At 45.0% G+C, this 12741-nt stretch overlaps 1 protein-coding gene across 3 annotated transcripts in view; it reads right to left on the minus strand.

The window, feature by feature from the left end:
• The window catches only part of TMTC1 (transmembrane O-mannosyltransferase targeting cadherins 1), a 113028-nt gene that overhangs the window by 23716 nt on the left and 76571 nt on the right, over positions 1 to 12741 (minus strand). For all 3 annotated transcript variants that reach the window (XM_077469006.1, XM_077469007.1, XM_077469008.1), the window contains exons 15-17: positions 11730 to 11865; positions 10492 to 10636; positions 6546 to 6683 (exon numbers count right to left, since the gene is read on the minus strand). In XM_077469006.1, coding sequence (XP_077325132.1) covers positions 6546 to 6683; positions 10492 to 10636; positions 11730 to 11865 — 419 coding nt within the window. The remainder of the gene's footprint in view (positions 1 to 6545; positions 6684 to 10491; positions 10637 to 11729; positions 11866 to 12741) is intronic.

Here is a 12741-nt window from a genome sequence, read left to right on the forward strand (position 1 = left end):
CGTAACTTTTGGATTTGACCCAGGCATAGAGATCAGGACCACTCTGTCCGGAAAGAAGGTTAGAAATGGTTCCACAGACCCAAGATTCCTAATTTCCGACACTCTTTTGGCTGAAGTTATTGCCACCAAAAACACAGTCTTGATAGTGAGATCTCCTAAAGACAGGGGAGCGTCCAAACTTCTTCCAAGATCAGAAAGAAAGTCCAGTACTAAAGGAAGGTCCCATTTGGGAAACCTGGGCCTTTTTTGAGGCCTAAGCCTGATAGCTCCTTTAAAGAATTGCCATATTAAGGTATGATTTGCCCACGAAACTCCTGTAAAGGCTGAAATGGCTGAAACTTGTACTCTTAAAGAACTAACTGCCAGAGACAAGTCTAACCCTGACTGAAGGAAGGACAAAATATCTTGGACTGCCGGAGAATTATATGAATTTGACCTAGAAGACATGTGGACCATAAACCTGGCCCATATGCGTTCGTATACTTTATTGGTACTCTTCCGTCTGGCACTAAGAAGGGTTGGAATCGCTTCTTCTGGGCAACACAGAGCTTCTAGCCTTCCCCTCTCAAGAACCACGCCCTGAGGTGTAGACAGGACAGGCACGGGTGTAATAGTGTGCCCTGGGACAGTAGATCTGGCCTGAGAGGCAGGGGAACTGGATACTGATAGCTGAGGAGCAACAGCAGAGGAAACCAAGGCCTGTTGGGCCAGAATGGTATTATCGCAATGATCTCCACCTTCTCCCCTCTGAGCCTCCGAAGAAACTGCAGGATTACAGGAACTGGAGGGAAGGCATAGGCTCTCTGAAACTTCCAACAGTCCGTGAGAGCATCTGTCCCGAACGCCTGAGGATCCCTGAACCTCGAGAAGTATTTGTGCATCTTGCGATTGTATGGCGAAGCAAACAGATCGACCTCTGGAGACACTCCCAGAGTCAGAAGCCACTCGAAGACATCCCTGTGGAGGGACCACTCGTTGTTGTCCATTCTGACCCGTGACAGAAAATCTGCTTGAACATTCTGGACCCCTGGGATGTATACAGCAGAAATGTTGACCACATTCTTATGAGCCCAGCTCATTATCGGTTCTACCTCTCGTAATAGAGACCAACTGCGAGTCCCCCCTTGTTTCTTTATATAGGCCACCGCAGTTGTGTTGTCCAATCTTAACATTACTGACGACCCTGCCACCAGATGGTGAAACGCTAGGAACGCTTGAAAGGCTGCTCTCAACTCCAGGATATTGGAGACCACACCCAGCAACGGGAACGACCACCTTCCTTGAGCTACTTCCGCAAGGCAATGAGCGACCCAACCTTTGTTGCTGGCATCTGAAGTCACTATTACCCAGGAAATGGGAACTATCGAATGATGGTTGCGTAGATTCTTCCCTTGGAGCCACCAGAGGAGAGACATCCTCATTGCTGGTGTATGGAGTATGTGTAGTGTTTGACTGGATGAGTCCCACTGTTGCAGAAACCCCTTCTGGAAGGGACGAGTGTGCCACTGGGCCCACTTCACCATAGGGATGGTGGCTGTCATTGTGCCAATCACCTTTAAACATTGTAGAGCCGAAAGATGTGATGACTCCCGAGCCGTGTGAATCCTGTCTCGGATCACACTGATTTTTTCCTCCGGCAAGGAGATAGTGCCTTTTTAATGTGTCGAATTGAGCCCCTAGAAACACAATGATTTGAGTTGGAACCAGATGGCTCTTCTCCAGGTTCAGGAGCCAACCAAACGTCTGCAGAGTGGAGATGACTAAACTCTTGTGCTTCAGAATCTGATCTCTGTCCTGAGATAGTAGGAGCAAATCGTCCAGATAATGATGGAGACGAACTCCTTTGACTCGGAGAAGAGCTACTACCACTAGGAGTACCTTGGAGAAGACCCGAGGAGATGTTGTTAACCCGAATGGTGTTGCTCGCCAACTGCGAAACTGAGAAACTGCTGGAAATCCATTGCCACTGGAACGTGGAAGTATGCGTCTTTCAAATCGATTGAGATTAACCAATCCCCCAGATGCACAGACTGTTGGATCGTGAGAAGAGAATCCATCTTGAACTTTTCCTTGCGAATAAAGGAATTGAGGTGGGTCAAATCTATCACCGGCCTCCATGCGCCATTTCTTTTCTGAACCATAAACAGAGGGGAATACATGCCCTCGCCATGTTCGTCTTCTGGCATGGGTACGACTGCGCCTTGATCCAATAAACAACTTACGTAGGTCAATAGGACCTGTTTCTTTTCCTCTGAGCCTGGAATTGTTGTGGGAACGAACCTTAATCTCGGAGTGTTGATGAAAGTCCACTTGTGACCCGAAGAAACCATCTTGACGGTCCAATAATCTTGAATTGAGGCCGCCCAAACATGCCGGTAGTGAAGAAGGTGAGCCCCCACCTGACATGTTTGAGCGGGCCCAATTTCCAAAAGATTTAGTAGAATCTTGGTTACCTGCGGAACCCCCTTTTGAGGTTTTCTTAAGGGAGGATTGTCTGGACCTCCAAGATCTAGAGAACTCTCGGCCGGGTCTATAACTGTGCGCTTCCCTAGCGCGATCCGAGGTCTGCCTTCTTGGAAAAAGACGTTTTTGGTTTTGAAGACGTCTGTCTTGAGGGAGGAACCCAGACCTCCCACCCATGGCCCGGGATATGGCGCTATCTAGTTTATTACCAAATAAGGAGGTTCCCTCAAATGGAATACGACACCATGCCTGCTTAGATGTTGGATCCGCCAACCAAGGACAGAGCCACAAAGCACGGCGTGCCGAGACTTCTGCCAACATAGCCCGAGACAGTAGGCGGGTGATGTCAATAGATGCCTCCCCCAGAAAGGCTGATGCCATTCTGATTTCCTGAATGGGAGCGTCTTTAGCCGTATTCACTGAGATACCTCTCAAGAACTCTTCAACATTGTCGGCCCAGGATTCAATGGCCTTTGAAACTGCGGCTAATGCCAAAGTTGGTTTACAAGCCATCCCTGAAGTCAGATAAATTCTTTTCAGATCTGAGTCAATTCTTCTCTCTAACGGATCTTTGAAAGATACCGTGTCTTCCAAAGGGAGAGTCACATATTTGACTAAACGCATAAGTGCTGCATCTACCAGAGGAGCCGATTCAAGGTGCTTCACATCATCCTCCTTAAAGGGGTACAGTTTAGACACTTTTGATTGCATGGAGCTCTTCCTATCAATCTTGCTCCACTCTTCAGTAATGATTTCTCCCAATTCAGATAGGAAAGGAAAAAATATTGCCGCTCCTTTTTGAGTTGTTTGAAAAACTTTCTTTGTTTGGGGAGGGGGGAAGTAGTGGGTTCTTCCCATTTTAAAGCTTCTTTCACTGCCTTGACTAGAGCAGGTACTAAAGCGTAATCAAATCCCACTCCTGGATCCTCTGGATCCGAATCGCTGTCAGACAAGAGAACAGAGTGGTGGCTTGGTTGAGAAGACTCCCCAGTCTCTTGTAATAGCCCTTCACCTCCTGAAGGACATAATGGGTCTGAAGGGGATTCCATAGAGTGATGAGCTTCCCTCTGCTGCAAGGATTCCTTTACCACCCTTCTCACCATAGACTCCAAGCGTTGATCTGCACCATCTCTTTCATCTGCGGCTTTAGAAAAGTAATGATCACAGAGCGATTTGTCTGATGGAATGGGCATCTTACAGCCCCAACATGAATTATCTGCTCCTCTGCTTGAGTGTGAGTGACCACTGCGTTGTTCAGATCTGGAAGACCTATGGTAACCAGATTTTGAAGATGATTTACGGTGGTGCGATTTTGTTGATCCACTGCGACTATGCGCACTGTACTGTGGTTCGGACCTAGAAGGGCTATAAGGAAATATACAAAAGAGAGAAAGATACAGACCAGCTGGTATCAAATGCTAAAGAATACTCCACATATACACAGCAATCCAGCCATGTACATACCTGTTACAAGCGGGCAGGTCACTAGTAGGCAGTGAGGCATCCATGACTAAAGATCGCTGACTGTAACAACAATAGACTCCATAAGCAGCCAAACAACACACAGGAGCATCAATACATCAGAGCAGATCATAACCTACCTTACACCAATCAAAGAATGGCCCCGGGAAGTCGCTGAATCTCCTGCAATCATTCCCAGGCTCTGACAGCTCTCACTGTGTTTTAAATATGGCGCTCATGACGTCATCAGCAACGTCAGACGCGAGATGGCCGCGCGCATGCGCGGGAACTAAGCCTCGCTTTGGATTGGGTCCGCGCATGCGCAGAACGCAGCGCGGGACCTGGAAACAGGCGGAGAAAGGCTGCTGGAACACGGAAGCGGCAGCGCCTATGCACAAGAACCAGCTGGCACACAAGAAAGAGACACAGGTAGAAAAAAACACATAAACACTGCTGCCATGAAAAAGGAAATTTTACAGCTCACCACTCTACCAATGATCACCTGGCCGAGAATGTTCAAGCACACACCACTGATCCACCTGGCAGATAATGGCCACCTTACATAGCAGGTAATAAGCCGTGCGCACTTATCTTCGGACAAAACCGAGCCTTCAGCGCTACTCCGCCATACACTCCATACCCATGCTTAACAGACAGGGCCTATCGGAGGAACAAAAGCTTGATAGTCGGCCGACTTGATCGTAGTGAAGATATCTTCAGATAGGAAACACCTGTCCTATGGAGGAGGACGAAAAAGGAACACGGATAGCAGCTTGGAGCAAAGATTTATGGGAGTAGGGGTCCTATTGGGTAATTATGGAGGCGGGGCTAACCCACACGTATGCTGCCATGGAGCCTGTCAGGAAAAATTTTCATTTTGAGATCTGTTTATTTCTCTAAAATAAATTGTCCTTGTGTTGCTTCTTCATATTTTTATTTTTTTTAAGAATGCTAGTAATGTGTAATGTTTTCAAGTTTTGGTAAAATATATTTTTCTCTGTCTCTCTCACTTGTTGCTCTCCATCTCACAAAAATCAAATCCATAACTCCCACAGGTGTCTTCACAAACCACAAATACTATTGCTGATGCAAATTTTAAATGAGTCACAATTTTGTGTGTTGTTTAGCATATCCACATGATCATAATTTTCCCCCCAAAAATGTGATATGTGTACCAACATCAGAAATCAAAATATAATTCCCAATATTCACAGAATAAATCAAGAAACATAACTCCTGACTAAAGAAGAAGCATAACTCCTGACTAATCAGAAAAGCATAACTCCTGACTAATTCCCCAAATTCACAGAATAAATCAAGTGTCCAAAGAAATGCAGTAGTTATGTGTAGGAGGGTTCCACCACCGTTGCAAATAGTTTCATGTGTTTCCCATGGGCATGAACAATAATCAGCCTTCATATTTCCCCACCAGCACTAATTGAAGCCACTTACCAAGCATAAAGCAACACAATTAGAGATGGTTCAGCATGCTGACACTAATCAGCCATACCCAGCCTTCAAAACAGATGGCATATGCCAGAAACATCTACATTGATTAACGTATTGCACCCCTGGGACTTAGGACTGTTTGACAACATAGAGATGCAGCCTTCACCCATATGGCAGCACAGTGACTAACGGGTTAGCACTTCTGTTTAGTAGAGCTGGGCTTGTTGGTTCAAATTCCAAACATGCCACTTCATGTTGAGAAGTTGTCTGTTCACCCTATGTTGTTAAACATAACTCCTGACTCATGTCCTTACACAAATTATGCATAGATGTAGTATTTATGTGCAGGAGGGTTCCACCACCATTGCAAATCATGCCACATGTTTTCCATGAGCAAGGACAATTATCAGCCTTAAGAACTCTAAGTTTAGTCAGTTTAGGTGGACGGCCATGTCTTGGTAGGTTTGCAGTTGTGCCATACTTCATTTTCGGATGAGGGATTGAAAAGTGCTCTCTGAGATGTTCAAAGCTCGGGATTTTTTTTTTTATGACCTAACCCTGCTTTAAACTTCTCCACAACTTTATCACTGACCTACTTGGTGCATTCCTTGGTTTCATGAGGCTGTTCGTTCACTAAGGTTCTCTAAAAAACCTCTGAGGGCTTCACAGAACAGCTGTATTTATACTGAGATTAAATTACACACAGGTGGACTCTATTTACTAATTTGGTGGTTTCTGAAGGCAATTCGTTCAACTAGATTTTAGTTAGGGGTATCAGAGTAAAGGGGGCTGAATATAAATCCACACAACACTTTTCAGATATTTATTTGTAAAACATTTTGAAAACAATTTATAATTTTCCTTCCAATTTACAATTATGTGCCACTTTGTGTTGGTCTATAACATAAGATCCCAATAAAATACATTTACGATTTTGGCTGTAACATGACACAATGTGGAACATTACTTTTTCCAGGTACTGTACCTGTCCCACTAAATGGTGTGATGATGGGGATTGTTGACACAGCAAGTCATAGCAAAGTGAAGGCCTATGCCTCTTGGTTTCAGGGAATCCTGAGGCTGATAGTGGGTTGTGTGTGTGGCCGGGGAACTGAATGGCGGTCCTGATTGATTTTTACCAATTCTAAGGGACTAATAGTTACATAGAGTACCTTGGTATATTTCTCCTGCTTGCTGTAGATGGCAGACAGGAGGCGGTAACATTCTATACAGTCAGGGGTTTCTGCTGCTATACGATGTGCTTGAGTCTCTGCCTCATTCGACTGACCCATCACTGCCTGGACTTGGGCCTGCAAGACAAAGTGGACATCAGAGAAGGAGAATCAAAACAGATCCAAAGCTAGAAAAAAAAATATGTATGAAATATGCAAGGGATTAAAAAATGCAAAACATGCAAAAGGAAAATGAATAGTAGCAATACTGAAATAAATATTTATGTATAAAATAGACAAATTCAGAAATAGGGTAATATTCAGCCAAATGCACTTGTGGACAGTGTCTAGGGGAGCAAGATAAAATGTGAAAGCACTTTATAAGAAGAGTGCGTGATTTAAAAAAATAAACACTCGTACTCACCTAGGTGGATGTAGCATTGATCTGATGCTGCATCTGTTCCCCACTGGCTCTACACTGAGAACTAAGCAATCAAAAACCACATATCACTCAGTTCTCGGGTCCGCTCTAAGTAAAGAGTGGTGACTGTCATTAACCTCTCTGTGCTGTGCCCCTTCAGTGGTCACTGGAGCATGGGGCTGTGGAGGTGGCGGGATCGTCTGGCTCAGTCTCCCAGCAGTGTGTGGAGAAGCTGAGCCAACTGCTGGTCAGTCATTTGGGAGGATTTTGACATTATTGTCTAATGTCTCTAAACTAAGAGTTAAGTGTGTTCCCAGGTTTTCTGTTTGGTGGGTTTTTGCTGGGTCCAGCCCACTGGTTCCGTGTGATATAAAAAGAACAGGGGGGTCCGCACCCAGGGAGAGAGAAAGCCTGAACCTTAAAATAGAAGAGCATAAGGGAGTCAGATGGGAAATGCAGGGCTTGGAAAGTATCCAGGCTGTCATCAGAGCCTGGAGGACCAGAGAATTGCCGAAATCAGAGTTTAACCCACCATGGACTCTTCCAATTATGGACCCAACCTAAGCAGCTATGCTGGGGCAGTGACAAGCCCAGTGGTGGCTGCTCCATGAGGGGCGCATGGGCACCACCCCCCTATCCATGCATCTGGCCCCCTAATCTACATGCAAGTCGCAGGCGCATGGATTCCAATTGTTTTTTTTGTTTTTATAGGTCTAAAAAAAGATTGGACACGTCGTGCAGAGCACTGAGAGCCAACTGACCGGGGGGTGAGGGGATGGGGGGGTTGCAGGAGACTCAAACAGCAGGGGGACGGTGGCAGTGGATGGATTTCCACCCCTCCCACCCCCCAAAAAATATACCACCAGCCACCACTGCACAAGCCTGGAGTTAGTGACTAGGAATGTTAGGGGAATGTCTGCACTTTATTTAACTGTTACCTGTGACTATCAAGCACATTGGGAGTATGAAGACATCAGTACAAGAGTTAATACAGTGTGAAAACACAGTGGTTATCAAGGGTAACTAAGTTTTCTCTAGCAGCCTGTCATAAGTGTGTATATGTGGCAGGCACTGCTTCAGCTGGGATCTGTCTCCTATATCTGTGCCCCATGACGATGTCAAACCTGTGATGAAACACATCAGCAGGAGTGACCTACTGATGTCACCGAACGCTACATCCCGTTGTTTGTAGTACGAGCGTGTGTACTGCCGGCCGCAAATTTTAACCACTGGACGTTTTGTATTTGTTTTTTGTATGCCGATGGCATTTGCTTTTTAATAATACCTAGAGGGCTTTATCTATGGCCATCTTGTTTGTTTTTCTTTGAGCCATATTTGCATCAGCAACTTTTGCAATACAATCCGGCGCTAGTGGAGGATTTGTGTGGCCATAGTCCTTACCAGGAGACCCCCCACAGATGGGACGACCAAACTTTTAGGTCACAGTTTTTGGACATTAATATACTATTGATAATATTTTTATCAATAGAAATTATATTTGTTGTTTATGTACAAGATTAATATTCACCCATTGAGGTTATTAGAGTGCAACCTTTTTGTTTTTATTATATTTTTATCAATGGGAGCAGATCTGTACCACTGAGGCCCTCATCCTGTTCACAGGTATGGAATAGAAAGAGTTAAGTGAGGTAGTGGTTATACACTGGACAGGTGGAGAGGGCATTGATTCTTCGTGTCCCTCCTAAATGCACAAGTAACTGTGCTTAAAGAGGAAGTAAACCCTGATGGGTTTACTTCCTCTTTTATTCCCTGCAAAGATAAAGCATAATGGACTACTATGCATCGCATAGTATTCCATTATGTGTCACTTACCTGACTCAGGAGCCAGCGAAGTCACCGCTGTCCCCTGTAATCCGGCGCATCCATCTTCTCGGTGGGTCTCACTGCTCCGCCGATGTCATTCGTGTAGGTTTAGGAGATATTTCTTGGACCTACAGGTAAGCCTTAATCTAAGCTTACCTGTAGGTCAAAGTTGGTTGTAAGGGTTTACAACCACTTTAATACATCAAGAGAGTTACTAGAGTTTGTTCATGTTTGTCATCCACCAGGTCGTGAGTGTGGCTCAAGTAAAGGTACCCCATGTGTAAGGTAAGTGTACAATATGCCTAGCATAGCCAAGAAGAACCCACCCCAGGGTAGGACTCCCATTTGGCCTTTGCTTGGTGCCCAACCAAGAGGGAAACATGGAGAACATGACAACCACCCTGTCACCCTGACCTGTCCTACAAGCCAACACCTGACTTTAGCCCACGGTCAGCTGATTCTGGGTCACAGGAGTGCAGAACTAAGTGCATTCCTGAGACCCACAGGGGAAGTATAGCAAAAAGACCTTTCATTTTTCTTAGTATGGCCACCAAACTTAGCAGCAGTACTAAATTTGAAGAGGGGGGGTAAAAGGGGATGATGAGTTGAGTCACAAGATTCTTTGGCTTAGGCAATATTTGATATGTGATATGTCTTCCATATCTGTGAGCTTTTGGCTGGATTGTGCAGCGCTTTAAAGTCAAACTTAAGGCACCTCTGATGTAATGAAATTGAAACTAAATATGTCTGATTTCACTGCACACTGTGGTCTCCAATTCAGATGAAGACCACCCCATTTCATTGGATTCCAGTTGTTTCAATTATGGAGGCTCAGCAACTAATGCGTCTGCATGCAGATACAGCCTGGCTAAGAACACTCACTCTTCCATACTGATATCCACCTATGAAGGCATTTTGTTATATGCTTAACTCCTGTTTATACCACGGCTGAAAGCTTTTGGGAAGAGTACTGAGTCAGGGTGCTGCGATGTGTTCGGGAAGGTAAAGTATAACTGAAGGCAAAACCTTTTTTTTTATTTTAGATAGATTGGAGAGGGTTTAGAACACCCATTAGGTTTTTATTGTCCATCATAAGGAGATTCACCCTCTCTATTTGTTATATTTACCATTATCACCAAATGTGAAAGGAACAGGAATAGTGGGGAAATCTTCCAATGAGAATACTAGTTTTGGTGACCTGGTGATATCCAGGGATTACCTGACTATAGAGGGATTTTCCCTCAGTTTCTGTTTTGCTATGGGACAGGAAGTGAAGGGAAATCTCCCCAATGGGAGATGACAAAAACAAACCTTACAGGGGTTATAACCCTCCCTTACTCTGTCCAAAATTAAAAGAAACAGTTTCCCTTTAATTTGACTTTAAGTACATCACCCAGCCTGTCCATCAGCCATGATCTGCCTGCAGTGCAGAGAGGCACAGAGACCAAATGGAGACATCACTGGGTTTGAAATAAACAATGTAATGGTAAAAAATGTCAGTACCATGATAATGAAGGTGGGTAAAAGGGACCAGGGAAGGCAAAACATAGGCAAATTAGCTTTCGGAAACTTTACTTCCAAATATTAATAACAAGTCTCCAGTGGATCAAAGAAATGAGCTAGAAGAAAGGATTCCATCTTCTGTGTTCACACTTTAAATAAGTTCAGGGACCCCTTTAGGATGCAAACCTATACACTTACCAATGACAGGCATATCTGGACATTCTCTGGGTGAAGTCCCACTGCCTCTTTATACAGACGTAAGGCCTCTTCATGTTTTCCCGTGTTATAATACAAGGCTCCAAGAGGGGTGATGACTTCAATGTCCCGAGATATCTGTAAAGCCCTGGTCAAGACACAGAATGTAAAAAGCAATCTAACTTTACACTTGTTTTATTTTTAATATAAGTAACATGACACAAAATGACTTTACTAGCAGGTAATGGTATCATCAATACTTTTCAGGTTTGAGCATAGATGATCAAATGTCTATACTGTAATTTCATCTGGTTTTATGGACAGTAAAGAGTGAGTCAGACTTGAAGACTATAGGGTGACATCCATTTTCAATGTCTTCTCATTACTGAATGATTAAGGCCTCTTCAGAAGGCATTTGATAGGTGGTGTGGAGACATTATATGGCATCCTGACCACCTGTCTAAACCCCTAAAATCTGCACCACAACAGCGGTTGCAGGGGGCCCCCCATTCAGTTTAATAGGGCATGTTCGGTGGGCTGTATACTGCCCGACAAACTCAACAGCAGGAATAATGTTTGTTGTGCCAGAAGCAAAAAATCATGGCTACGGCATATGTATACCCCCTCCACTGCTTTTACACCTGTGGAAATGGAAGATGGATTGGGGCCCTTGTTGTAAAGGATCCCTTTACTAGTTCACGAAATGTTGGTGATTTGTAGCAGAAATATGGCCTCTGAAACTAATTCCAAGTTTGGATTTGCATAATCATAGAAGGATCACTTATTAACTAATTATAGACAATGTGATGGGAGGACTGGGAACATTCTAGGGTGGGCATGTACACCCCAAGGTGGGAGGAACGACTGGCACCAAAGTGGGCAGGACCAAAGCTAGGAACTATGGCAGGGAAATTATAGTAATTTAGCCTTCAGGAGATTATAGAAACCAGCAAATCACTCAGGCCAGCAGACTCTACCTATATCCACAATATTATTTTTGTATTGCTGTATTCCCATATCACAACCATTCTAGGGTACAACAGCTGAGTTGGTGCCATGAGAATAATTTACTAAAGGTTTTATTTAGTGAAGATTCATTTCTATTATCCAATCATGAAAAAAGCATATTCCTGTTTATTATTACTACAATGTGTTAAGTGGAGATTCCCAACTCCTTTAGTAAATCAACACCAATATGTCTAAATTAAAGATCCACCAATAAAACTCAGAAGGTGCCTTACTTCTTGTACCACTTCTCAGCCTCCCTATTTTGGTTTAGAGATCGGTAAAGGCGGCCGAGGTTCAGCATGGCCACATGATGATTTGGACGAAGCTGTAGTGCTAGGAGATAGTGAGACACAGCTTTCTGCGGAGCTCCTGGAACAGACAGTAAAACGGAATGACATTTAATTTGCTATAGTACTATCATAAACAATTGGCCTTTTTTTTCAATAAAATGCATGCTTTACCTTTCTTTTAGCATCCTTTTTTTTTTTTTTGCAACTTTGTGTTGCTAATCTCCTGCAGCCTCTTTGCAGAGACATTTTGTCTGCATTAGAGCTGCCACGACGCGTCGACGTAATCGACTACGTCGACTAAGAAAATACGTCGATGTGCGTGCAGGGCGTCGATGCGTCACAGTGGGGGCAGTGCTTAGCATTTACCGCTCTTCGCCGTCCCCCTCTCTTCTCCCCCTCAGTGCCGCCGTCCCCCTCTCTTCTCCCCCTCCGTGCCGCCGTCCCTAGGGGTGCAACGGATCGTCACCGATCTGTGCGCACATGCCGCGATCCGCGGTCTCGGCCTTAGGAGAGGCCGCGGCTTCGGCCTAGCTCCAAAGCGGCGGCCATCTTTCTACACCCAGGTGTTTACAATGTGATCGCTCCGATGGATCGATCACTTGTAAACAAACCGGCGTCATGACATGACGCCGGTTTCTCTCTCCCCTTCTCTCTGTACTGATCTGTGCAGTGGAGGGGAGAGGTCGGATGGATGCAGCCATCCATCCATACCCTAAAAAAGCAATACTCTGCCCTTCCCTACCATGCCATGCTCTACTCTGCCCTGCCCTACCATGCCATGCTCTACTCTGCCCTGCCCTGCCAAGCCATACTCTGCCCTGCCATGCCATGCCATACTCTGCCCTGCCCTGCCATGCCCTGCCCTGCCATGCCCTGCCCTGCCCTGCCATACTCTGCTCTGCCCTGCCATACTCTGCTCTGCCCTGCCATACTCTGCTCTGCCCTCCCATACTCT

Source organism: Lithobates pipiens, unplaced genomic scaffold (assembly GCF_037356315.1).
Source record: "Lithobates pipiens isolate NorthernLeopardFrog02 unplaced genomic scaffold, aLitPip1_a1.2 Scaffold_8, whole genome shotgun sequence".
Lineage (NCBI taxonomy): Eukaryota > Metazoa > Chordata > Amphibia > Anura > Ranidae > Lithobates > Lithobates pipiens.